Raw genomic sequence first — 26,497 nt, forward strand, 5'->3', positions numbered from 1 at the left:
CCCCGAGACCCAGGGGTCACAACCAACAGGCGAGAGGAGCAGAGCTAACCACTGTGGAGGGAGGGGAGGGCAGCCTGTGGCACACGGCCCTACATGGGGCTCATTCGTCAAACTTCCCTTCCCGAATGTGCTCGAAGGAGAAGGGTAGGAACTTGAAACCGGTTCCGCTGTAGAATTTATTCTGGAACTCGACCCTGGGGAAAGGGAAAAAGAAAGTCGTCATTCCACAAAATCCTTTTTGGATTTCACAGTTGGGCTAGAAAGATGCTCTGACCCTCCCTCCCCTCATCTTCCTAGTGGAACTCAGCCTTCTGTCGCCCACCAAGCCTGGCCCCGGCCTGCTTCCCACAGTGCACACAAGCCCCACTTCTGTGGCCGGGCCTGCTCCGGGTGAGAGCACAGTGAGCACAGAACACCTCCGCCCTGGTTCGTCCTCAGTTCCCGCTCTGTCCTGCTGAGCAAGCGTGTGTACGCACAACTCTGTCTAGCTATGTCACTATGTGCTAAATGATTGGCTTGGGCCTCTAATGACAATGAGGAAGAGTTCCCCAAACACCGCTCCTGGTAGGGGCCCCCAGCAGAGCTCTCTGGGAAGCCCCGGGGCGGCAGGGAGCTCAGTGCCAGGAGCTCTGGCAAGCACCCTTGTTTTCTAGTTTGTGTCTTTTCTTGTTGGAGGAAGGAGGAGGGAGGGTGGCGAGTAAACCCTGGATGATGAGTGCTTTAGAGGAGGAAATTCCCAGGAAAGGGGGGGTGGGATCAGTAGGGGAAGTCTTCTCTAAGCAACGGCAAAAATATTCTCCAACTACAAAAACATCTGAGAACGAATTCTTCTCTCAGGGGCTGAAAGGAAAAGCAGAGCTTCACCTCCCTTCCCAGGCAGTTCGCATCCATCCCTGATGGTCTCCCTGGGGCCCCTTCAAACTCTGAGGGGCAGGAAGACTGAGCTCCAGGAAGCAGAGCCAGGCTCGGCCTGTGCTTCCCCCTGCACACTCCCTGGATGGCTGCCCAGCAACCAAATCACCACCAAATATGGGCAGAAAAATGCATGATTCAGAGGACAAAAAAGCCAAGGAGAGCTGCCCTGAGGAATAGTTTCCACTCAGTGCAGTGTGCCCCTGGGGGCACCAGAACCCTGGCAAGGACAGGCGGTGCTGGGGGCGGGGTTGGGGGCGGGCTTCAGGCAAGGGATCAGGTGCAGGGCGGGGCTTCATCCTGCTTCCAAAGTGGGGGAGGCAGGGACGGGGAGAATGGGGAGGGGGCCTGCGCATTGGAAGGGCTATCTGCTTCAGGAAGACTGTCTGTGGTGGCGCTTGGAGGTCCTCAGAGACCCCATCGGCCCTGGGGTGCCGGCTGCAGACACTGGAGCTGCCAGCCCCACCCACTGGGGACAAGAGGTGAACAGAATTTCCTGCGTGGGTGTAAGAACAGGCGGCCTTCTCCTCCCAGCCCCACATTCCAGGGGCTGAGCTGAGGTCCCAAAGCGTCCCAGACTCCGGAGGATTCCCTGGGCCAAGCCCCTGAGGGAAAAAGGATCTGGGGTAGGGGGCTGCAAACTGCAGTCAGTCCAGGATTCCTGGCAAGACCAATTCCAAACCAGGATGTGGACTCATCCCCAGATCCCAACACCCGGGGAAGTCCTACAAGCTACAGCTACTCAGGCCTCTGTTGTGGGAATTGGGTCGGTTCCTGCTTCCCACCCGCTGCTGTTGTGCCTCATTGCTTCGGCTTCAAATGATTCGTGCCAGGTAGGCTGTTTGCCTATGGCAAGGGCATTTCTGAACAGCTAAAAACAGACTCACATCCCGTTTGCATTCAACGATATGTAGCCAGATGGTGGGCAAGTCACCTTAGGGTCTGCAAGGAGCCTGGGACTCTGGCCCCCTGGCTGGCTAGTCACACACACAATTCAAATTCCAAACTGGACGAATGAAGTAGAAGCTTCAGAAATTTTCAGATGCCCACGGGATCACCATCCTTCTCTTGGCATTCCTCTGCGTGCCTCATCTACCCATGAGGCCCAGTGGGAAGGAAGGGGGATACGTGTCCAGGGCCATCTGGGCATCTCTGGGTCAGCCTGACTTCACCTCCCTGCTCAGCCTCGCTCACCCCATCCTCCCAGAACAAAGCTGGAAAGCAATCTCCCTATCGGGCTCCCTGCCCTCCTCTCCCTCCCAACCAGGGAAATGTGTGCTTCCTGAGAAAGTACAAACATGAAGTTCTTTGTGCTGGGGCCCACAGGGCCCTGCTGGCTGTCCTGCAAGTCCCTCCTACTTTGGGGGCCTGCTACACTACTCAGGGAGCCTCCAGGGCCCCAAGTCACTGAAACGTACCTCTAGACTCCCACAGTTGTGAGGAGGGACTCAGGAAGCCGGATGGGTTTCTGCGTCACCCCTTTCAGCTCCAGGACCTGGCAAAGGCCACCCAGTGACCCAGAAGGGTACATGGGAGTCCACAGAGTGCTCATTCCTGCCACGTAACAGGAAACCTTGTTTCCTTGAGTGAGGGAAGGGGGAAGGAGTCCCGGGCCTCCTCCCTCTCCTGGCGGGGTTGTGGCTGAAAAGAAGCAGTTTTAGAAAGGGGATTCTGGGCCGAGCTGCTTTGCTGGCCCTTTCTGCCACTCTCTGAGCAGTCCGGGACCTGGCGCGCACATCTGTCTGACGGCCCAAATGTCAGGGCAATAGTGGCAGCCAGGTACCATGCTTCAGGCGGTCCTGCTTCTCCTGGGCCGGCCACTCCCGCCGCGTCCCCGGTGTCCTGCTGTGGAGCCACTACGCTCCTACAGCAACTTGCTCCCCATTTGCCTTTGGCCTGCAACCAATCTGAGAGTGTGCAAGTGTGCACATCTGTATGTATGTGGAATTTGCTAGACAAGAAGGGATTAGGTTCCTGAAGGTGGGCCACAGGGCAACGGTCTTTCTACTAAAGTCAGTTTGGTGTGCACAGTTGCAACTACAAATCATACTCCCTTGCCTTTGCCTTTTCTGAGAAAGAAGAAACAGCTAATTACAACACACAAAACCAGACGTGTAGTGCAGGGAGGCAACCGAATTAGGTTGGTACAGTGACCTGTTCACTAATGTTTTCAAATACATCACCCACCTTCTTAGGACCCTACACGAATCTCAGACTAGTGATTAATGTTTGTTACCAAAGCAGATGTTGTTTTTCTTGTCCCCACTGAAGACTTCCAAACCTGTAAAATGGGTAGCCCTTACATCAGAATCAGGAAACCCCAGCTGACAACCAGGGGTAAAGTGACAGGTTTGAAGATGCCCAGGTTGGACACCAGGAAAAACAGCAGTGATGTCCCTGCGGCCATTTTCAGCAGGACCAGCTGTCCCCAGCCTCACAAGATGGCCACAACTCAGAATTCCTGCAGCCTTGGAGGACGAGATGCCCCGGAAACCCTCGCGGCACATCCACATTCGGCCAGAAGGGGGAGCACGAGCACTTGGTTCATTCACCCCCTTTTACTTCGGGAGATTCTCCAAACAAGCCTCCAACACGGGATTCTGAAAGCCTTACAAAGGAGGTTTGCTGTTTGGTCTTTTTCCTCCTCTATGAGATCCTTCCACTACGCAAACAAGCCCACAAGTGTGTTGATGAGCCTGTTCTTGAAAACTACAGGCATTCGGATGTGTTTCCCCCTGGGGTGGCCCCTCTCTCTAAACAGACTTAAAGCAGTTTCTTCACAAGGGACCACGGCCAAGATGCCCTCTCCACAGGGCAGCCCACTTTTAAGCAGGGTGGCTGTGACCTGCACTTGAACACCAGTTTATGATGTGTCTGGGCACAGTGACAGTCGCTTGGTATGTGCATTAATTTCATGATTATCATGGTGACCATGGCACACGGATACTCTCTTCTCTGCACATGAGGAAACGTGAGGTTCAGGGAGGTGAGTGCTCTCCTCAGGGTCACCCAGCCAGTGCCAGCAGAACTGGAATTCAAACCCAGTGGCACTTAATTCTGAATGAAGCCTGCTCTCTCGTCACTCCTCAGGTCCTTGGGCTCATTCATGAGGACAAGGGAAAACACCATCACCTGAAGGCCACAGGTGAGCCCGAGGAAGAAATAATCCTTCTGGCAACAAAACATGACCTTCCAAGCTGCCTCAGCTCACTCTGGAAAGCAGGCCCAAGCCCAGCTGACCTTCCTCACACCGTGGTATGCCCGGCTCACTGCTTTGATGGTGTTGGGTCAGAACCGTGACTGCTCCCCCGCCCGCCCAGGGAGGAGGCAACAGGCTCCCCACTTGGGCTGGAATTCAGGTGGGGTAGTAACCGGCCCCTCCAGCCCGGGGCTCAGGAGACAGAGAAGTGGCCGGAAAGGAAGGAAGAAACAGTGAGTCACCGCAGGCCGGCTACACAGACAGTCCCTCATACCGAGCGGCTGAGGAAGTGTGCTGGGGAGAGAGAGCGCTGATAAGCCGAGAAGGGGTGGCGTGCCAGCAGCCTGAGCCATGCGGCACTCCTAGCCTCCTGGCTGGACAAGTAAATAAACAACAGCTGGGTGGGGAGGAGGGCGGCGGGGAGGAGGGATGCCAGCCAGGGAAAGAATATTGACCGACACAGCAGGACGGGCTCTTTAAAAGGAGCTTTTGAGGGAAGAGTAAGTCCCAGCCCCGGCCTGCCCTTACATCCTCACAGTCCACTCTGTCATTTAGAACAGCAGACAGAAGAATCTTTGAGGGGGCTCAGCATAACCAAGTCAGGAGAAAAATCAACGTAAAGGGGAGTGGGGAAGACGATCCTTGGGTTCAGGTGTAGAAAGCTGATGTAAAGAGACATTCCACACCCTCTCTGAGATCATTAGCACCACAGGCTGTCTAGTCTACGGGTTCCTAATGTAGGCTCAGTGAGTTTGTGACTCCCCCGCCAAATGGGTAAAACTACTGTGAGAGGTGCTTCTCTAGGGAGAGGGCCCAGAGCTTCCAGAACTTTAAGTAGGGACTCCAGAGAGAGTACTAGATGCCTAGTTTTTAGTATGAGTATGTCCCATATCCATGTCCCAATGCAAATTCACTGTGTATCTGAAATTCAAATTTAACTGCATATCCCAGAATTTTATTCACTAAATCTGGTAACACTACCTTGAGGTCACAGGATCACTGCCTGGACTAAGACCCCAGCTCTCCCACTCCCTGGGGCTGAGCTGGCTCTCTTCACGCAGAGCCATTAAGAGCCACAAACTACATTAAAGAAAATGAACAAAGCCTGCCCTTGTGAAGTGGCTGCTTTAGTGAACTGAGTCCACACTATGGAACCAGGAATCCCCCTGGCCATAGGGGACCACCCCAAAGACACTGGCGCAATGACAGAACACAGGGGACAAAACTGGGGTACAATGTGCTCTAGCACTTTCCTGGACCGTGAATCTATTCCATCACTCTGAAGACAGGAGAAAGTTTATGCCAGAGCAGGGAAATTAAAAAAAAAAAACCCGCAAAAACCCAACCCCAACCAAACCAACAACCTCAGCAGGTCTTGTAAGCCATACTCAAGAGCAACGAAGAATAGCAAAGGCAGGGAGAAGGAATCTAACACCCACCAGAGAATTTCCCTTGGGGGCTCTGAAAAGCGAGCTGTGCTTTTCTGTGGACACTTCCTGATGCTCACTCCTAACATAGGTCATTGGGCATAAGGACGTGAATGAGAGCAGACACTTCCGAGTGTCTCTGGATTCTGCACAAGAGTAAAGCCGCCCTCAGGGTAGCTAAGGACACGTCCCCACCCCCGAACTCGCTGCTCCTCACCAGTGTAACCGCAGTGCGTGGAGGAAGGCCGAGAGGCCCTCCATGATCAGGAGGATGGCCACGGTCAGGGTGGCAAAGGCAGCGAAAATGAAGAACAGCGCAAAACCTCCGGCCAAGCTCTTCACGCTGAGGCCGATGTGGATCACCATGGTCCAAAGCACCTCAGACAGCTCTGGGGAATGCAGAGAGACAGGACATCCGGTTCAGTTTGGCAAGAGGTGCTGTGGGCCTTGCCATTTGCTCCACCCTCCCTCACCTGAAGTGTCTGCAGCCCCACGGCTTCCCGCAACCTTGGTGGGACCACGGTGCACAGCTAATCTGGCAAAAAAGCTGGTCCTCTCATCTGGACATCTTTCTCCTGGGACTCAGGAGTCTGCACCTTTATTTCCACTCTATTTAAGCTCCACATCCGAGAGAGTGCCCAGAGAAGGGGAAAACCTAATTTTCAACCTGAGAGAAACACACTCACGTGCATGAGCGAGGCTGAGGGCCCAGAGCCGCAAGTAAGAGGCGGTGTTGGAGATGCAGCCCAGGCAGTACTCGATGGTGTGGATGGCCTGGTGGACCATGGTGTCCCCAAAGTCAAACTGTCGTGGGAGAAAACCGGAGAGAGGATGTAAGGCTGGGAGGGGATGTGCAGAAGGTGTTGTGGCCACTTGGCACTTTGGGCCTGGGCCCCAGCACTAAAAGCTACATGAGCCAAGAATTCCCAGCATTGAATTCAGGTGGTGTTTTCATGGTGTCCCCAGGAATCCTGTCTGGCTTAGCCCCCCAGCTGGGTGCCCCATTTCCCTTAATATGCTACATTTCAATGGCCTGCATCTTAACAAGATTCTTTTCAACTCATTTGTTTTTTCTCCTTGCTAGGCTGTAAGCTCCAGAGTGGAACGTAGGCCGAGTTAAGAGCACGCAGGGAAATGGACTGTCTGGACCTAGGACGCTTCCGGCCCTGCTCCAGCCCTGCTCCAGCTGCTTCCTCTTTATGGTGCCCGAGTGAAGTGCTTATCCTAACAGCCGTGCGAGCAGGACGGCCTCTTCCCAGGCTATGCTTTGAGGTGATGGGCTCTCAGGCCGGGAGCTGCCGAGGCAGGACCAAGCCCCCACAGCCACTTCACTTTTTATTCTTATCATTTGTTGGGAGCAAGATAACCTCCTTTTTCTTTTGTGCTTCTGAAAAGATGACACAGGAAAATTCTGGCACAAGTTTTACAAAATCCTACAGTTGACTCAGACCAAACAGAACGTCTATTGTGTTTTTTGTTTCTGTTCTTCTCACGCTCCCTTTCTCCCAGCCTTCCTTTCAACATCAAAAATTGTTTCCAGAGTAAAGGGGTAGGGCTGGAGCAAGCTTTCAGGAGTTCATTTGTAGGCCCGCTCCAAGCACAGCCAGGGAAAAATTACTGGTATGCTCTAGAAGCACCAGGCATATTTCCAGGCCTCTCCCTCGGCCAGTGGAGCCATCCATCGGCCAGAGAGCAGGAGGCGGGCCCTTGCCATGCTCCTCCCACAAAGCCCCGCCCAGAACCCCAGAAGCGTAGGGCCTCCCCTTGCCTTCAGGTCAGAGTTTATTTTTCACCAGATTCTTTCAAGACTCACATGACCCCACTCCCAAAGGACACCAGAAACATCTTGGGAAACTGCAGGACAAGAGGAGGAGCTGGCTGGTAAAGTGCTAACAGCGCAGGCCTCAGGGGTGCAGCCAGTGGGGAGAGGGGCTGTCTCCAACACACCACCTTTGGGGACTGCCTCGGTTTCCCTCACCTCTGACCATCTATACTGAGTATTTCTGAGCTTTTCTTCTGCAATAGGTTCTTCAAACCTCCTAGTTACTCTGAAAACGAGGGCAATCCTAGCAATGCCACTAAGAGCTCTTTCCCACCACTGCTGGCTGTCACCCGGAGCCCATGCTCAGAGGAAGAAAAGCACTGGTCTCTGCTCCTAAGAGCTCTATGAAAGTAGGCGCTGTCAGGCTTCCTTAGAGCCAGCCACCGGTCCGCAGTTTTACTCTCCCCGGAGCTCTTCCCACAAGAATGGAGAACACAGAGAGAGCCTCTCTTTTAGACCTTGGGCAAGTTTTCATTTCTATACAATGAGGGGCAATGATGGTGAAGTGAGGATTCAGTGAGAAATGCAGCCAGACACTCAGGAGCCTGTCACTGCCTCAGGAGTCGGCGGTGACTGAGGAGGGATCACTACAGACTCCCTGTCTACACCCCACTGGCACGGCCCACCCACTACTCCCCTCCTGCACCCTGCCCTCCACCCTCTCTGCCCCGCACACCTGACCTTCCTGGCGCCCTCTCCCTTGCCTCCCGGTTGGAGGTCTAACAGACCTGTGTCCTGACTCAACCTCTGCGTTCTCTGCCACTGTCGCCTTTTCGTCCTCCCTCGAGACACTCCCCTCCCCTCAGTTCCTCCCCCCTCGCCGCCCAGGCGTTTCTTGGTTCTTCTTGGCCCATCTTGGTTCTTCCCTAAATGCTGGAGGGTCAGCCTCAACTCTTACACCTTTCCTGCAGCACTGCCACTCAGGGCTTCGACGGGCATCCCTAGGAGGGACTCCAAGATGGACGCCTTCATCTCCGTGTTGCCTATTTCCAACTGGCCGTGCCACATCTCTTCCTAGTGCACCATGGGGACTTCCAATGCAGTGCCACCCAGACTGATTAACTGCCCTTCTCTGACCCCACCGAGACTTGCTTCTACTCCGCGCCCCATGTTTGATGGAGGGTTACCACTAGGGCCCCAGGCACCTGAATCCTCACTCACTCTCACTGCCAACAGACATTAAGGCCCTGGGACCTGTAGCTCTTCCTTAATCTCGTTATCGGTCCCTCCCTTTCCAACTCCCTGCAAACACCTCACTTCACTGGGGGCTTCCCAACTGTTTTGTGACTCCTATTAGATTAGCTGGTCTCCATGGCTCCAGATGGTGACCCCTCCCCAATCCACTAACTCCCATGACACCCCCACTGGAGCATTTCAGCAATGTACATCTGCTGTGGCACATCCAGCTTCCCCGTCCCCTGATGGCTCCTTGTTATCCACTCTACTGTGGCTTGTTTCTGCCACCTCCAGGCTCACCTCTCACTGGTCTCCGACTCCTGGCTCTGAGCTCCAGCCAAGTTATGTTCTTGCCTATCCCCAAAATGTGACGGACCCACGGGCCTGTGTCTTTAAGAATAACTACACACACTGATGGGTCTGCTTCCCCCCCGGCCGGAGCTCCTGCTTGACCAGACTAAGCTTAGCAACAATTTCCTTAGGGAATCATTTCCTGGTCTCCTCTTCTCCACCCCCACCCCAGCGCTTGTCAGGTGCCCTCTTTCTGTGTTCCCACAGCATCCTGGGCACACCTTAGTCATACCACCTGTCACCCAGACTGTTTCCTCAATTTGTCTGGGAGTTCCTTGAAGGCAAGGACTGTTTTTCTTCTCGCAGTTTCTGTAGTACCAAACAGAGTGATTGGCACATAGCGGGTGAATAAATGAATGGGTAGGATAAAAGAATGGATGGATGGGTGGGTAGGATGAATGAACGGATAGATGGATGGATGAAACAGGTCTGAATGCTGCTCCTGTAAATATATATATTTATCTATTCTGTCTTANGGAGAGGGGCCACTGACCCTTGCTGACTGGTTACAGCCTTTAAAGATTTCCCAGAGACTCAACTGGCCTGGCTCTGGTTTGCAACTGGACTGAGGGCTTCCCAGGGAAAGGGACTGCTGCTTTTAGCCGGCTGGAATAATGGCCTGCATGGGGCAGATGGGTTTCCACAGCCAAGCAAAAAGGGGAAGCTCTAGAAGAACTTCCAGGCTGGGATGAAAAAAAAAAAAGGTTTTAAATCTTTAGATAATTCTAACTCTATCTAAATCTGGCTGTGGAGAACTACACTGCCCATGTGCCTGATAAGATGTCATCATTATTTAGGAAGCCAGGGGAAGCTGAACCCCTGAGGGAGCTAGGGGGCCAGAGACTCAGGAGGCTGAATCACAGTCCAGCCAGCGTGGATGTCCATCGCCCCTGGGGCATGGCTACAAATGACGACTGTTCTGGCAATGACCATGGTAGTGGGTGCTCAACTAGGAAGACACTTAGGAAGAGCAGTATTGCTGGAGGTCGTGCTACTGGGAGAGGGCAGGGCTCCTCACTACCACGGAACACACTCCCGGCCGGCAGCCCGGGCGGCCCCACCACTGGCCCTGTGCACACGAGCAGTCCAGGTGAACCCGAGGCTCCTGCAGGCTGCAGAAGAGGCTCTCCGGCCTTCAGGAAGACCGAGCGCTGCCCGTTGTTTTCACAGGGTCAGCAAAGGTTTTCCCATTCCCATCCCACCGCCCTTTAAGAGAGGACCAGGAGAGCCAGGAAAGGGGAGGGCTCATGGGTCCAGATATTTTAGAGAAAAGTTTTGGGGGAAGATGCAAACAGTGCAGCAAGGCCTTTAAAAAACCCAATTTAAAATGTGTGTATTGCTAAATGAATCACTATTGAGCTCAAAGGCCCTTCTACTCCAAATGTGGCCTGAATAGCCTGCTTTGTTTCTATTCTCTGATATTAATATGAACTCCTTTCACGCAGTTGGGGTTGTTTTTTCTGGGATGTATCGGAGAAGCAAAGCCTCCTTTTGAAAGCTGCCTATCTCCCAGCTGGGTCACAGGGAGGTACAACCGACCCCAAGCGAGGGTCTAGCAATTCTCACTTCAAGCACCATCAAGCTGATGAGGACAGTAGGAAGAGGTTGGCTGCATCTCAGACAGGGAGGAAGGGTGAGCTTTACTCACAAGCTCTCAGAGCAGCAAGGAGGAAACAGCTACTCCCAGCGGCAGAGCGACCATACCATACATAACATCACAGGAGAGGAAGGCAAAGACCAATGGGATTTGACCCCCAAGGGGGCCACTTCAAGAATGCCAATGCAGACATTACTTGTAGCTCCTTTCAAAGCCATTCTCAGAGGTATTAGATCAGCAAAGTCAATGAAACAAAGACAGGTGACCGACATGAGATGCAGTTAATGGAGATGGACTTTTTGAGAACACAGGTGCACGAACTGGTTAGAAATGGCCAGTGAGACGCAGGATGCACAGGTGTCACATGTGGCCCCGGGTTGCAGCAGGGTCAGCAGAGTGATCACAAGGATGGGAAGAGAAGCCCCAGATAAACATGAAGGTAAAGCCAGCTTATTTCTTACCACTTCGTCCTCGGTAGGCTTGAAAACACAAATTTACACTTAGTGGGAAGCCATGCCACACAAGGTCACAAGTCACGAGCACAAGGTTATGGACTGTTTCTCGGGGAAGACCGTTAACGTTAAATGGGTCTAATGTGCTGGAGGCGGGCATGCTCAGCATACAGAGAGCGAAACCAGCAGGGCTTAGAGCATGAAGATACGTATTGTTTTTAAAGGCACCCCAACCCTTTCAATTTCTTTTTACAAACGTCATACACACAGGGGAAGTGGCTAGACTGAAAAGTTCAGTCACCTGGGTCCTCCACTCCTATTCTATTTGCTTTAAAAAGAACACAATAAGGAAAAATAAGAGAATATAATAAATAGATGACATTCCAAAGTTCAGTTCACAGGTTCTGTGGCATGAGGGGTCAAGGCAAGGAGACTAGATTTTAAAAAGCAGCTTAGAGGTGGTGGTGTAAGGAAAAGTCTAATGTGACCTTACTGCTTTTCACCCTCCCTGTAAAAAGCAGGTAACATTTTTCAAAACCTCAAATAATATATCTGCCACAGAGAGCAAACTGGCGGGACAAGACTTCATAGGACCAGCGATTACAGTTCCAACTGGAGCCATTCCTGGACGGGGCAAGGGATGCCCTATGGGGGCTGTGTTTCTGGTAATAAGAGCTGGAAGCCGGGGCCTCCACTGCCCTCGGTCCCCGGGAGCACAGTTAATAACTGAGATTTGCGCCCAGAATACTGCAGGCAACTTGGAGTTCAAGTTCGAATCCGGAAGCAAAATTGCTATGGGAGCTGCCGGTGACACCTGGAGCTCGGAGCAGGGCCGCCACCAGAAAAAGGTGTGGTGCCCTAAGAGGCCCCGAAGGCAGGCTGATCATTAGTATTGGTATTTTCATTTTCCAAGAGTGGAGGGAGGCGACCTATGCACTTGAGCCTGGGGCTGACCCACAGTAGAAGGCGAGGAAGCCCATGCCACTGGATCTTACCTCTTCTGCGTCCTCTGAATGGGTGGAGAGCTGGTCATGCTGAATAATCTCAGCATCCTCCTCTGTCGGTCCGTTGCCCACCCTGATCCCACCAAAGTTGAGAGTTCCCTACACAGATGAACAGAAAGAGTAGAATTTGCCTGGGCTTTAACGTGACATTCTGTGAGTGGGGAAGGGCGATGGTTAGTATATACAAACCTCAGAAAAGCATATATTCTAACAACAAAATCAAAACCCGCTGATGCAACAGCCAAGTAAAAACAAATCACCGTTCCCACCCCGACCACCACCACCCCGGCCCCAGTCCCCGCTACATTTACCACCTCACTGTGATCAGAGGAAACAGGCAGCCTGCTGCCCCAAGACACACCAAACCTGGCCTTCGTCAACACTGACTGAGATGACTGCGTGAATGAAAAGCTTAACATGAATGGACTCTTACAATGAGTGTAGTTCTATCTGTAAAGCTGCCAGTGGCCTAAGTTTTTCTACAACTAAAGATCAGACTTTCTAAGAGGGAGCGGAGCCAAATGACATGGTGACTGTAACCTGGTCTGATAAGCTTTCAACTGGAACCCAAGAGTTCCAGCAACTTCTCCCAGAAGCGTACTGGGTCTCTGCCCAGAAGCAAAGGACTTCCTAGATCAGGGAAGGGAGAAAAGCTCAATGGACATCAGCTTTTGGCTAGAGAATATGGAGTCAAAAAAAAAAAAAGAAAAAAGAAAAAAGAAATGAAAAAGGCCCCTTTCTTTCAATGGAGGATTCTGGAGTATTAAAACAACTCTCTTACAGGCATGTGGGCACATGCCGACTGGGTGTTTGCTTCTTCTCGTTTCCCAGGCATAGCCTTCAGCGGGCTCTCCAGAACCAGAATTTCTAAGTCAACTTGACTTGGAAAAGCTCGGGCTTATTGAGGCAAAAGAACTCTTTGAGGACAAAACCGGGCAGAACTGAGGTTAAGTCAGACAAATACCAATGAGCGCTAATTTGCCAGAGTGAACGGGGGCTAAAGAAACAGCCACTAGGCCCACTGCTTATGGTTTCTGATCAGGGAGCCCAAACGAGGCAAGAGTTCAAGAACTTTTCTCCTGCAAATTAGCCTTCTGGGCAGCAGCACAATGTGCCAACAGGTTTGCTCAACTGCCCTGACGTCCCCACTCGCAGCTTCACCTATCGGTGTGCACCTTTTACCACAGATGACTGACCACTAGAACTCAGGGTCTGGGCAAATTCTCTCTCTCCTTGAAGTAGGGGTTCTCCTGTGCTGGTCAGAGAACCAGCTGCATCAGAATCACCTTGAAATTAAACAGATTCTCAAATACCACCCCCGGATATAGTACAGTTAGTAGATCTGGGGTGGGGCCCAGAAAATCTATATTTAAAAAATGTTTCTCGACACACAAGCTGTAAAAACACTTTTGTTGTCTATCAAAATTGAAAATGCAAGCACAAAAAAACCCCGCAAGTACCCTTTTGAGACTCCCACTGCTGGGAACATCTATGTTTATGAAATTTTATCAAGGTACCTAGACAAGGATGCTCCCTGCATTTGTATTTATACTAGCAAAGAACTGGGAACAACCAACACATCCATCAATGACAGTGATTATACAATCGTAGCATATCCAACAGAATGTTCTAGGGAATATTAGACAATTATTAAAAAGAGTGAAACAATCTCCCAGGATACACTAAAAAATTTTTAAACTTAATAAATCAAGGGGCAAAAGAGTGCTACAGTTTAAAACACAATTCCTAGTATGTTTTAAAGCTGTATACATATACATATACAAACACATATACATATTTATACCAATAGATGATAGCAATATGCTGATATATTCAGAAAAAAACTGGAAGCGAAATTCCCCTGCCTGTGAGTAGGAGAAGGGGTCCGGGGACAGGGGCACTTTCTCTTTTAGTACTATATGCCTTTTCTAACCTATTACTTTAGTTTTGCTTTTTAATGTCAGTAGAGGATTGTCTGGGTCATGGAACTGTGGACTGTATTGCTTTTTCTGCTTCTTCTGTTTTAATACTCTAAGAAGCAAATTTAAAGGTTACCAGGTGATTCTGATGTGTACTCAGATTCGGGAAGCACCGAGACCCTGGGCACTTCCAGGTCATGTGAACACCACACGTGACAGCCCTCGGCAGTGGACTGGAAGTACAACAAGGGCACTGGTGATGGGAGAGGACCCCAACATTCCCTGGCAGGAGTTGCAGGGTTGAGGCAGGCTTCAGGCTTTAAGGTTCTTAAAGCAGAAGGTCATTTCTGAAGCTTTTCTCCAACCAGCAGATAGAGTGAGGGGCAGACAGGGTAAACCCCCCAGACACTAGCAATTGTTCCTTCAGGACACAGGACGTGAAAGTTACGCGAAGGGGGGATGAGACATACATGTCAGCAGAAAAAAGAAAACATTAAACCATGATACACTGCTTACGGACAAAGAACAGAACAAACACAGATCAGTGATTGTATCCTCAGCCCTTAGGGTCAAGAATCCACAGCCCTTGTTGTGAAATGATCATCTGGAAGCCTTCAGGCGACTCTATAGAACCAGATGTTTCGCTGAAGAACCAGTGGGCTAAGAAGACTCTATGGATGTGTAGGTTTCCAGACAGGGGACGTTTCACTTGGACAATATCGGAGAAGAGAACAGAATTAAAAGCACCAAAACTGATGCATCAGAAGCACGTCTTAAATATGCTAAGGCTAACAGAAGGAAGAGCAAATGGAAAGAAAGTCAATATGTAGATAGTATGTGGTTTGTGAATTTAAAAAATTTCTCAAAGGAAAGGAGAGAGTAAATCCGTTTGAAAGTAATTTTAAACAGTAACATTAAACTATCTTCTGATCCAAAATACCAGCCGTTTTAGATTAGTTTTAGGAGGATTACAGCAGTCTTCTAAGTTTAAAATGATCAGAAACACCTAATGAAGGAAAGAGGTATCCATCTAAATATTTCATTTTCTTGTAAAGGAGTATGATGCTGCTAGATCATAATACTACATGTATGATTACTGCTGGTGAGATTTTTAGAATCTTACTGATTACCTAGAATAGATTGGGTTAAGTTGATATTAACACTTAAAACGGTTTGGTTAAGAGATGTTTTTCAGGACAAATACTGAAATACTTAACATTCAAAGTGCTGTTGCTGAATCATAAGTTTGTATTTGAAGAAGGAAAATTGAAACAGATGATTTTGGTTGTTGTGCCAGAAGCAGAAGATACACGAGACACACAGCAGAGTGGAGGTCACAATGGAACAGCTGAGGACATGAGGGCTTCTGAGTCTCTCACAAAAAAGTAGACATGCATAAGCTCCCACTGGCAGGAGAGAAAGTCAAAGCTAAAATGGACCAAATGTCCAAGCACCACTCCAAAGCAGAAGTTGAAAGAGCAGGGAGATAATTCAAGGATCACAGAAATGTTCTTGCTCCATGCAGAAAAATCATCTAATACATGGTCACAAAATACAGACATGAAAATGGATGAGTCCAAGAGCTGCCATCTTGGATTAAGACGATGGGATTCTGAGTGGGGTACAACAGCCACTTTCCTTCCACAGACATGACTGTACTTACAAATCTGAATAGAAACTTAGTGACCAATGATAAAGATGATATCAGAATCTACTCATAAGAGGTAGAAGTCTTTTCTATCATTGTCTCAATGCATTAAAAGGACGTACTTCCCAAGAGCACGCATGTCCCACGCTCTCAATATAATTGAAAAGAGTTCTGCTGCACTGTTTGCCGCCTCTTTACACAAAATGTGATGATTTGTCAGTTTTAATTCACTCACTGTTGCAGCCGCTGCTGCCTCTAGTCCCTGCTGGCTCGGGGTTGGGCTGACTGGGGCCTCCACAGGCTGCCCTTCCTGATAGTGAATGGAAGAGAAGAGGAAGGGAGAAAGAAACAAAAGAGGGAGGGAGGGAGGGGGGAGACGAATGGAGGGTACATGGAAGGATGAAGATGGTCAGAAAAGGGAGAAGGAGGGTCTTGTAACTCAGCTGCTCTCCAACAGGAATAATAACCTAACAGCGTATGAGAGTCATGCAATAAGGTCTTTTGGGTTTTACTAGGCAGTGTAATAAGTCATCATTATTGCATTGACAGAAATGAAAATTTGGCGTGTGTGTGTGTGTGTGTGTTTGTGTGTGTAGAATGCATAAGCACATGTACATTAAGTAAACACAAGTTTATGTGCTGCATTAAAAAAAAAAAATCAATGCACTTTAAACAAAATCTTTTTCCCAGATGTCTCGGTTGGTGAAAGTGTCATCGTCTCATTTTAAACAAAAATGTCTCTGCGTCAGCCCTGTGGCTGCCCAGGCAAACCACATGCGTGGGTTCGCCCACCTGTAGCTCTTGCGGCCCTGATCTGGCTGAGGCTGCATCCACACAGGCCCAGACCCAGACCTGGATTTTGCTGAGCACAGCATGAGCAAAGCATGACCAGGAAAGGTAAAAACTTATGACTTGTTGCCTGTACCTAAGCTACTCAAAGCTGAATCCAGATGCTTGAGTAGCAAATACATGGGTTTAAAAAAAGGTTTTTTATCATCAGGTCCAGTGTACAAGCTGGGATATGACACAAGAACATTTTCAGAGGGTACAGACTTATGCACAATTCATTATATCTGATGAGGAATTGCCTTGATCTCAAGGGGGAAAAAAATCTAGTATCTTTCAGCAACAAAAATACACCCACCAAATGCTTCCTCCTCAAATACTGATGGCGAAGGACCAGTGGTTTAAATAGTAGCATCCAAGGTACACACAGTAGCGCAACCACCACCAGGAAACACTGAATTCCTTTCTACAAAGTAAGGACAAGGCACATCACGTTAATCAAACACGAAGTTTCCAACTCCAGCACACATTTCTCCCAAAACAGCATTTTCTTACTGATTTACGAATGATACCATCCAGTTTCTCAAACTAATTAGCAGATATTGTGGCCAACCCCACGAATGTCTGATAGGATGCTAAGGAGGATGGGCTGAATTTAGGTCTGAAGGTATGGGCTGAACACCAACACCACAGAAAGAAATTTTTAAAGGCTTTTTCAGAAATCTGGCTTCCTGGAGCACCCGGGTGGCTCAGTCAGTTGAGTGTCCCACTTTGGCTCAGGTTATGATCTCACAGTTTGTGAGATCCAGCCCTGCATCAGGCTCTCTGACGTCAGCACAGAGCCCACTTCGATCCTCTGTCCCTCTCTCTCAGTACCTCCCCCACTTGTGCACACATGCTCTCTCTCTAAAAAATAAATAAACATTAAAAAAGAAAAGAAAGGAAAAGAGAAGAAAAGAAAAAAATATCTGGCTTCCTGACCAGGGTAACCACATAATGGTAACAACCTAAGCCAGTCTACCTCTGGGTTGACGCACCTGTCCAGAATACAGCATCGAATTACTAGAGTCACCGTAGGAAAAGAGAAACATGTTTATGAAATGGATCAGAAGGCTTGGTGCTTTCTCAGATGTATGAGCATCATAGGCTGTCCACTTGTAAAATATAAGGATAACCAAGTAGCCAAACAAAGAGGTCATGAAGATTATTTCAGGAATAAATCCAAAATAGATATTCAGGGGCTTCTTGAAATAGCTAAAAAGAGAGAAAAAAAATGTTAAAGGTGAACAGACCCAGGGGCGCCTGGCTGGCTCAGTCGGAGCTCAGACTCTTGATCTCAAGGTCGTGGTCCAAGTTTCACACTGGATGTAGAGCTTACTTTAGAAACAAATTAAAAATTAAAACCAAAACAAAAGAGTGAACAGACCCAGGGTCACCCCTAGACCAAATGGAGGACTCACTAGATTTCCTACCTACAGTTCCCTCAATTCTCTCTTTATCACTTTAAGAAGCAACAGCCAGATGCACTGAAGGCAACAGACGCCAGCAGGATTAACGGTGACTTCTAAACTTTTGGACCTTGGACAGTTCCGGTACTCCCACCAATTTTTTCCCATCAAAGAGACTGGGACATATAGTACCTTCCTGGAGCACAGTTTATAATTTTATGTGATTACACATCAAGAGAAAAAATACCTCACTCATTTCGATGAAAATGACATAGTTTTCTCAAAGAGCTTTACTACAATTGTAAATTGTTAAGGAACTAATGTTAACTAAGCATCATTTAAGAATGTGAGATTTTTATAAAAGCACTTCTTTAATGCAGAATAGGGTTCTGAGTTATTAATCCTTCCCCAAAGATGTCATGATTTCTTTTGGCGAAAGCATTATCTAAACTATGTGTGTTCCACTGACAGAAACACAGCAACTCACGTATGGTTGAAGAGGCTCAGGCTGACTCCAAACATCATGTGGATGATGCCAAGGATAACAGACGTCTTCATTTTAAAGGAGTTGAGAAAGGTCAGTTTATTGGTAGCAATGTTCCAGATCTATAACCCAAGGAAACAAAAAGTATTACAAAGAGTTATGAATGGGACATTATTATGCACCAATGTTTAAAAATTTTTTAGGGGCTCCTGGGTGGCTCGGTTGGTTGGGTGTCCAACTTCAGCTCAGGTCACGATCTCACTGCTCGTGGGTTCAAGCCCCGCATCTGGCTCTGTGCTGAGAGCTCAGAGCCTGCAGCCTGCTTCAGATTCTATGTCTCCCTCTCTCTGCCCCTCCCCTGCTGGCACTCTGTCTCTTGCTCTCAAAATAAATAATTAAAAAATTTAAAAAAAATTTTTTAAATTTTATTTTGAGAGACAGTGCGCGTGTGTGTGCACACACACACACACGTGGAGGAGGGGCAGAGAGAAGGAGTGACAGAATCCCAAGCAGGCTCCACACCATCAGCACAGAGCCCAATGTGGGGCTTGAACTTACAAACCATGAGATTATGACCTGAGCAAAGTCGGACGCTTAACTGACTGAGCCACCCAGGTATCTCGGTAAGCATTCATTTTTAAAATATAACATTAACAATGATTCTTTAATATCATGAAACATAGAGTCAGTATTTAAAATTCCCTGATTTTGCCCTGATTTAAAAAAAATAATTCATTTATTCAAAAGTAGGGTCCAGATCAGGTCTCTACATTGATCACTGACATAGCTCTTAAATCTCTCATCTATACATTCTCCCTCCAGCTCCCCTTTTTCATTGCTTACAAAATATTTGAAAAAGTTGGAACATTTATCTTGTAGATGCTCCCCCAGTCTGTTTTTCTGATCACGTACCTGTGATGCTGACATTCCATATATTTTTAAGTATTAGTTGCCTTAGTTTTGTCACCTACGGCCTGGACATCTGTAATATTTTTCCACAGTTCTCTGCCTCTACTTGGCCAACAGACTGCATTTCCTAAATCACTGACTCTGATGCAGTCACTTCCCTTCTCACAAACCCACCTTGCGCCCCCACGGTCTTCTCTAGGAATAAGTGTAAACTCAGTAGCCTGATAAGCCAGACCTTCCACCAGCTGGCCTGGCATTTTTTTCTGAACTGACCTCCTTGTGAGGAGCTCATCCTCGGTGACTTCTAACTTCAAAACTTGTGGCTGGTTCTCTCTCCAGCCCTACTGTCCCCTGAAATTCAGTTCTACAGCTCCAACTGCCTGAGGAATGCTTTATCTGTGCGTCCAACAGGCACATCAAACTCAACAGCTACCCTTAAGTGTCAAATGAGATGCACGCAAAACAACATCAACAACAACAGAACACTCTGTTAACTACAGAACACTATATAAATGTTACCTAATATTTTTATTAGACTCTAAGCTACTTGAGGCCAGGGACTACATCTTACAATCCTGTGTTTCCCCCAGCAAGCACTATGCCTGCAGACAAGGATTCAGTAAATATTTGTTAAATGGATATGTGAAATGCTTTTGAACCTCTCCAAGCCTTAGTTTTCTTTTCTGTATGATAGGCATAGCAGTATTTCCCTGTTAGAATTGTTTGAGGGAAGAGCCCAAGTGTCTGTCGACTGATGAATGGGTAAAGAAGATGTGGTATATATACACACACACACACACATATATATAATGGAGTATTACTGAGCCATCAAAAACAACAGAAGCCAGCCACCTGTCATGACGTGGATGGACCAGAGAGTATTATGCTAAGTAAAGTTAGTCAGAAAGACAAATACTATATGATTTCACTGATATGTAGCATTTAGGAAACAAAACAGATGAACATATAGGAAGGGAAGAAAAAAGAGAGAGGGAAGCAAACCGTAAGAGCCTCTTAATGACCGAGAACGAACTGAAGGCTGATGGAGGGAGGTGGGTGGGGGATGGGCTGGATGATGATGGGTATTAAGGAGGGCCCTTACTGGGGTGAGCTCTGGGTGTTGTATGTAAGTGATGAATCGTTAAATTCTACTCCTAAAACTATTATCACACTGTATGTTAACTAACTAGAATTTAATAAAAAATTGGAATAAGAAAAAAGAACTGTTGGAGGGGAAATCAGATCTGCCAAGGGCAGAGTCCAGTGCTTGGTCCACAGTAAGTATTTCAGTAACATTTCCTTTCATAATAATAAAAATAAGGGGCGCCTGGGTGGCTCAGTCGGTTGAGTGTCCAACTTCGGCTCGGGTCATGATTTCACAGTTTGTGGGTTCGAGCCCCGTGTCGGGCTCTGTGCCGACAGCTAGCTCAGAGCCTGGGAGCCTGTTTCAGATTCTGTGTCTCCTTCTCTCTCTGATCCTCCCCTGCTCACGCTCTCTCTCTCTCTCTCTCTCTCTCGGAAATAAATAAAACATTAAAAAACAATTTTTTAAAAATTTTTTGAAAATAGTAAAAATAAATAACTCTGTATTTCCCCACCTATATGCTTTTGCACACACTTCTCCTCACCTGTAACAATCTGAAATATTAAAAAAAATTTTTTTTTTTTCTGAGAGAGAGAGAGAGAGAGACAGTGTGAGCAGGGGAGGGTCAGAGAGAGAGGGAGACACAGAATCTGAAACAGGCTCCAGGCTCTGAGCTGGCTGTCAGTACAGAGCCCAATGCAGGCCTCGAAACCACGAACTGGGAGATCATGACCTGAGCTGAAGTCGGACGGTTAACAACCAACTGAGCCACCCAGGTACCCCTGAATTATTTTTTAAAGGCCAAGTTAATACCCATTTTTAATAAGAAACCTTGATCTTTCTGGCCCATAATGATGTATTTTTCCTCTGGATGTTCATTCTTAAATCCCTCCCACCCCCGTTTTAAGCACACAATACAAAAGATTTGATTATACTTTATTTGCATATTTTTTTTTTTAAATTCTGGGTTAAGGTTTTTAAGCATATAAAGATAAGAATAGAAATCTAAAAATCGATAGGAAAGGACTATTTCTGCTTTGTTAAAATACCTTTTAAACTAAGTTAAACAGAAATAAACTGGAAAGGAGTTTTGAAAAGTCAGTCATCCCAGGGTCAAAATTATTAGCTGCCTCTGAAACAAGCAGTATAGAAAAATTATTTGGGTCTCCAAGGCACTTGGGTCTCTTACGGTTTGGAAGTACTCTGGACAAATACATAAAGGCTTTCCAAAAAAAAGTCACCTAAAGGGGTGCTTGGGGGGCTCAGTCAGTTAAGTGTCCAACTCTCGATTTCGGCTCAAGTCATGATCTCACAGTTCGTGGGATCAAGCCCCTGCGCTGACAGTGCAGAACCTGCTTGGGATTCTCTCTCTCCCTCCTCTTCTGTCCCTCTCCTGTTTGGATGCACATGCGTGCGCGCTCTCTCTCTCAAAATAAATAAATAAACTTAAAAGAAATACATCAACTAAAGACCAAATAACCATTTATCTTCTACTTAATTCTCTCACTTCATGGTTATAGTTTAAAAATCTGGTGTTAGACATATAGGAAAGAAGTGCTCTTACTGGATCAATGCCAAAAGGGTATGGTCCGCCAAAAACTCCAGGGATAGCTGGGTTCAACTGCAGCACAGGGTTCCCCCGAAGTGTCTCATCCCTACCAGGTTAGGAGAAAAGTTACATTTGTTTTTATCGAGAGAGAGAACCTGTGGGGTCCAAAAACTGGTCCTAAAAGAAACAACTACAACTGTCTTTCTCTTCAATAAAAGAGGAGGGACTAGCATCTGAGAATGAAAGGGTACAGCAATAACAAAAGAACACAACAAACAAATACACTTACATAACCAAGCAGGGAATTTGGGGAATCTGCTTTTAATTTACAAAAAGAATCAATGTGCCTCGACTTAATAGTCTCAGTGACTTGAAGAGTACTGAAAGAATCAAAAAGCACTTCCCAGGCTGGGGCAGAAATAAGAGGGGACACTGCATTCTTCTCAAACAGAGACACCGTCAGCTACTTCCTAAAGAAGTAGAAGTTTACCACTTGTCTGGAAAATCAGAACTGAACAGGAAAGGAATAAGCTTTAACTTTCAGCTTCTTTGCAACTTACGTCCAATTAGATAAAGAGAACATTGGCCGTACGCTCCAGGATGACCCGAAGATATTAAGAGACTTGGAAAAGCAGTCGTTGTAGATGAGGCCAGTGTAGATGGAAAACACACCCATCAATAGAATAATATACCGGCCGCTGAACACAGTGCTAAACATCTGGAAACCAGAATAAAGAAGTCAATGAAATGTACTCCCAGTGGCTCATGTTGTGACAATGTTATTGAGAATATACTAGACCCTTCTTACACTATTTTACCCCACCCTGGGTCAGAGAGCTTGAAGTAAAAGTCAAAATACATGCTAACAAGAAATTACTTTCATAGCACATGGCTGCTTCAGCGTTAAAATGAATATAACCTCTCTATTCTTGACATGGCCTCTGTAACTTCTCTATAACTTCAAGGATAAAAGACTTCCAGACCATAATTTTATAGGGACTGCTCGAGGAATTACAATGTGTCAGTTTGACGTAGATGCGGCAAACATTACCTCATTCTCATTCTTCTGGGAGAGGATCCGGCTCTCTCTTAATACCATCCATACAGCAAAGAGGGTCATCAAAATGCCATGGCCGAAGTCCCCAAACATCACAGCAAACAGGAAAGGGAAAGTGATGATGGTATATGGAGCTATAAATAAACCAAAGGAGGAAAAAGACAAAGTACAGACAACTGTGCCCACCACCAGAAGAACACGTTCCTCTCTGTACTCTAAGATCAGCATAAGGGGACTCATTCCCTAGCTGTTGGTCAGATGGACTCCTAGAGAAAACCTTCCGTGATCGGAGCAGCTCTGATGGCCTCTAGGCTACTGCTAGCATTTTAAACAAAGAACACAGGAAATGCAAGTTTTGGCCATAGCCCTGGCAACAGTGTAATTTGTTCTTTGATTCCTTCTCTCTAACGCCTGAGACGCTGCTCCTTTGACAGGCCAGCTTTCTTCGCTTGTGCAGCAACGATTTCCCAGCTGCATAAAGCTCCCAGGTAAGTGGGAGAAAGCCCAGAACCTAGAGCAAAGCCAGTCCTACAGAACACTCCAGCTAAAAAGGAATTCTCAGACTCTTGACTTAATAATTAACTCTCCTGTTTTTGCTTTGTGAAATCTGCTTTGTGTCTAAAATGGTCAATAATTGCTGTATTTTCTCTGTCTAACCTGGAGTAGGGAGGCCTTTTTAAAATATCAGATCTCTGGGAAAAAAAACTTTTTGCTTAAAGTACTTTCTGCAAATGGTGTGCTAGAGAAAGCCAGGTGTGAGGGCACACAAAAGAATCCAATCCACTGAGCTCATTCCCATAAAACCACCTTTTAAAAGAGTGCCACCCAGCAACAAACCTCCCTCTCTGTGTCAAAGTGGGAACGTCTCTCCACAGGAAGGATACTAGAGCTGAGGTCCTGACACCACTGGTAGTTTAAGCCAGTTATTCAAGGACGTCTGAAGGGGAGCATTAGAAGAAATCACAAACAAAAAAATAAAACCGTTAGAGGGAGAAGATGCAAGCTTTTTTTTTTTTTTTTACCTGGGTTTATCTCCCGGTAAGTCCCGATTCCATAAGCATCTACTATGTTCTGAAAGCCGTATGTGAACTTGTTCGTTTTGTTATAGGTTGGGGGAGTCTGATTTGTTTGCATCCTGTTCAAGATAGAGGGCACAGTGGAGCCACTGTGTTCCTGGGAAACATTGAGCACATATAGCAAAATTAGATCATCCTGACTGTGTAGTCATCAAAACCCAACAAACTGTACATGGACATATAAAATACATGCATCTCATTCTATGTGAATTGTTTCTCAATCTTCCCAAGTGTTTGGGGGAAACTGGAACTAGGTATAAGATTTACAATGAAAAATTTACATGAAGTCTTGGGAAGAATGTCCTCGCTGTGAAAAAATTCAGTTCGGAAACGTGTAACCAAAGAAAACATGAAACTTCCTTCTCTGGAGACATCTTCATCTGCCTTTCTAAGAATATCGTTGTTCTCTCCTTTTATGGAGAAAGCGGCGTATCTCCTCAAACTCTAACTACTAAGCGGACGGCCAGGGTTATCCATCAGAAGCAGTCTGCTGGACAGAAAGAACGGATCAGGGAACCGACGTTCTGATCATGAGCTACCCTGAAGAATCATGGGTGTACGACCAAGTCATTTCATCCTTGTTGAACTGCAGTTTCCACACTCAGAAAACAAGATGTACAAAATGTACGGTGAGGTGTGAGGGGAGGACAAGGGGAGTGCAGTCAAGAAGTCTGAAAGTAAAAATGCCACAAAAATGTAATGAATTCATGTTATTGCTGATGGGCACCTCTCTTCCTGGCTGCATGGCTAGTGGCGCGGGACTCACCGTGCCCCTTCTGAGTGCAAACTGGATGGAGTCGAGGTCGGTGACAGGGCACCAGACCTCGGCGATCAGGCACTTCTGGGTCACGTCTATGTTGCACAGATTCAGGGTGTGGTAGATGGCCTTCATCTTCCGCACCTTGATGAACCAGACACGGATGTTTTTAGCTGCCGCCTGCAGAACCCTCTGGCGGTGGTCCTCTGTTTGATTCAGAACCTTTTGGGAGAAAAAGGAACAAGGAGAAATACTTCTACAGAACGAGTCTTAGATCTCAGAATACGAATGGCAAAGAGGCACAGCTTTCTGAGAAGGGTTGCTAGGGACCTATTCTTCTTCAGAATAGAATGGTTTTTTTGGGGCACCTGGGTGGCTCAGTCAGTTGAGGTCAGGTCATGATCTTGTGGTTCGTGGGTTCGAGCCCACATTGGGCTCTGTGCTCACAGTTCAGAGCCTGGAGCCTGCTTCAGATTCTGTGTCTCCCTCTCCCTCCCTCCCTCCCTCCCTCTCTCTCTCTCTGCCCTTCCCCTGCTCATGCTCTGTCTCTGTCTCTCCCAAAAAACAAATAAACATTAAACAACAACAAAAGTAGAATGGCTTTTTTTGAGGGGGGGTAAAGTACAAGAAATTAGAGTTTTAGTTACTAATATTCATTTTCTTTTAGCTTCAAGCTGAAGAGAAACCTGGGGAAATTGTTTTTAGCTCTTCTATATTTAATCTTCCCATCAAGTCTACAGCACAATGTAGGTCATTGGCTTTTACTTGGATCATTAAAGGCTTTCCCTATGGAGTCTGTAACTCAGACTCAAAGAAGCCAGCATCATCATAGGCCTGGAAGTTTGTAAAATCCATACTTAAGAACAGTAAGCTGCAGGATCCCCTGCGCATAAGCCAGCATCAGGGAATGATGGGAAAGAGGCAGGGCTGAGCCCCATTGTCTGCCTCTGCCAAGAGAGACTCCATGCCAGGAACAAGAGACAGGAGACACTATGGGGTCAGGAGGACCTTTGAGGGGATTTAGAGCGCCACATACCACTGTTATCATGGCTCAGATGAGGCTTTGTCTTTCTGTCAGGCTTCTTGGGGGAAGAGGAGGGAAACGTTTTCAGTGCTGATCCTTTGGAAACCAGTACAGGTTTCCCTCAAAGTGATCACACTGCTAAAACAATGGTGGGAGGAAGGGACAGGAACACTTTACATTCTATTGCCCTGGTAATTGCTATTTAAGATTTCAATAGTAGAAGAGGGGCTAAGCCAAAGGGCAAGCAACCCACCACTCACACTTCTGCACAGAAACTGACCTTAAATCTCCACATTTCTTTAGAGAGGAAAAAGCTATGCCCTAGCCATGTTAGCACAAGGCTCCATCATACTTGGCTCATCAAGTCAATTCAGAAAAAAGTAGTAACTACTTTCTGAAGGGCAGTAGGTAGGGACGTCCATACAGGTTTTTAAGAAACCCACAGGCTAGAGAAACTCTTGTCTCACTTAAGAATAAAGGAACATGGGGCGCCTGAGTGACTCAGTCGGTTAAGCATCCGACTTTGGTTCAGGTCATGATCTTGTGGTCTGTGGGTTCGAGCCCGGTGTCGGGCTCTGTGGTGACAGCTCAGAGCCTGGAGCCTGTTTCATATTCTGTGTCTCCCTCTTCTCTCTGCTCCTCCCCAGCTCATGCTTTCTCTCTGTCTCAAAAATAAATAAACGTTAAAAAAAATTTTTTTAAATAAAAAAATAAAAATAAAGGAACAGTTATTTTCTCTCCTGGCTGTTGACAATTTTAGAATTCCCATTCAAACTTCTGGAAGAATGCTAGATAAACTTGTAAGCAATGCCCTAT

General features: G+C 47.3%; 1 protein-coding gene across 4 annotated transcripts in view; it reads right to left on the bottom strand.

The window, feature by feature from the left end:
• ATP6V0A1 (ATPase H+ transporting V0 subunit a1) overlaps window positions 1-26,497 on the bottom strand; it is a 57,589-nt gene continuing 31,092 nt past the window's right edge. For 2 of the 4 annotated variants that reach the window (XM_077779105.1, XM_077779103.1), the window contains exons 10-22: window positions 24,667-24,879; window positions 23,847-23,997; window positions 22,819-22,958; window positions 22,328-22,485; window positions 21,783-21,873; window positions 18,229-18,347; window positions 17,331-17,547; window positions 16,652-16,759; window positions 11,932-12,039; window positions 10,946-10,963; window positions 6,225-6,342; window positions 5,756-5,927; window positions 1-194 (exon numbers count right to left, since the gene is read on the bottom strand). In XM_077779105.1, the coding sequence (XP_077635231.1) occupies window positions 101-194; window positions 5,756-5,927; window positions 6,225-6,342; window positions 10,946-10,963; window positions 11,932-12,039; window positions 16,652-16,759; window positions 17,331-17,547; window positions 18,229-18,347; window positions 21,783-21,873; window positions 22,328-22,485; window positions 22,819-22,958; window positions 23,847-23,997; window positions 24,667-24,879 (1,707 nt within the window). In that variant the 3' untranslated portion in view covers window positions 1-100. The remainder of the gene's footprint in view (window positions 195-5,755; window positions 5,928-6,224; window positions 6,343-10,945; window positions 10,964-11,931; window positions 12,040-16,651; window positions 16,760-17,330; window positions 17,548-18,228; window positions 18,348-21,782; window positions 21,874-22,327; window positions 22,486-22,818; window positions 22,959-23,846; window positions 23,998-24,666; window positions 24,880-26,497) is intronic. The other 2 variants (XM_077779104.1, XM_077779106.1) reach the window with 1 other exon arrangement.

The sequence above is a fragment of the Crocuta crocuta genome, unplaced genomic scaffold (genome assembly GCF_008692635.1).
Source record: "Crocuta crocuta isolate KB4526 unplaced genomic scaffold, BGI_CrCroc_1.0 scaffold68, whole genome shotgun sequence".
NCBI lineage: Eukaryota > Metazoa > Chordata > Mammalia > Carnivora > Hyaenidae > Crocuta > Crocuta crocuta.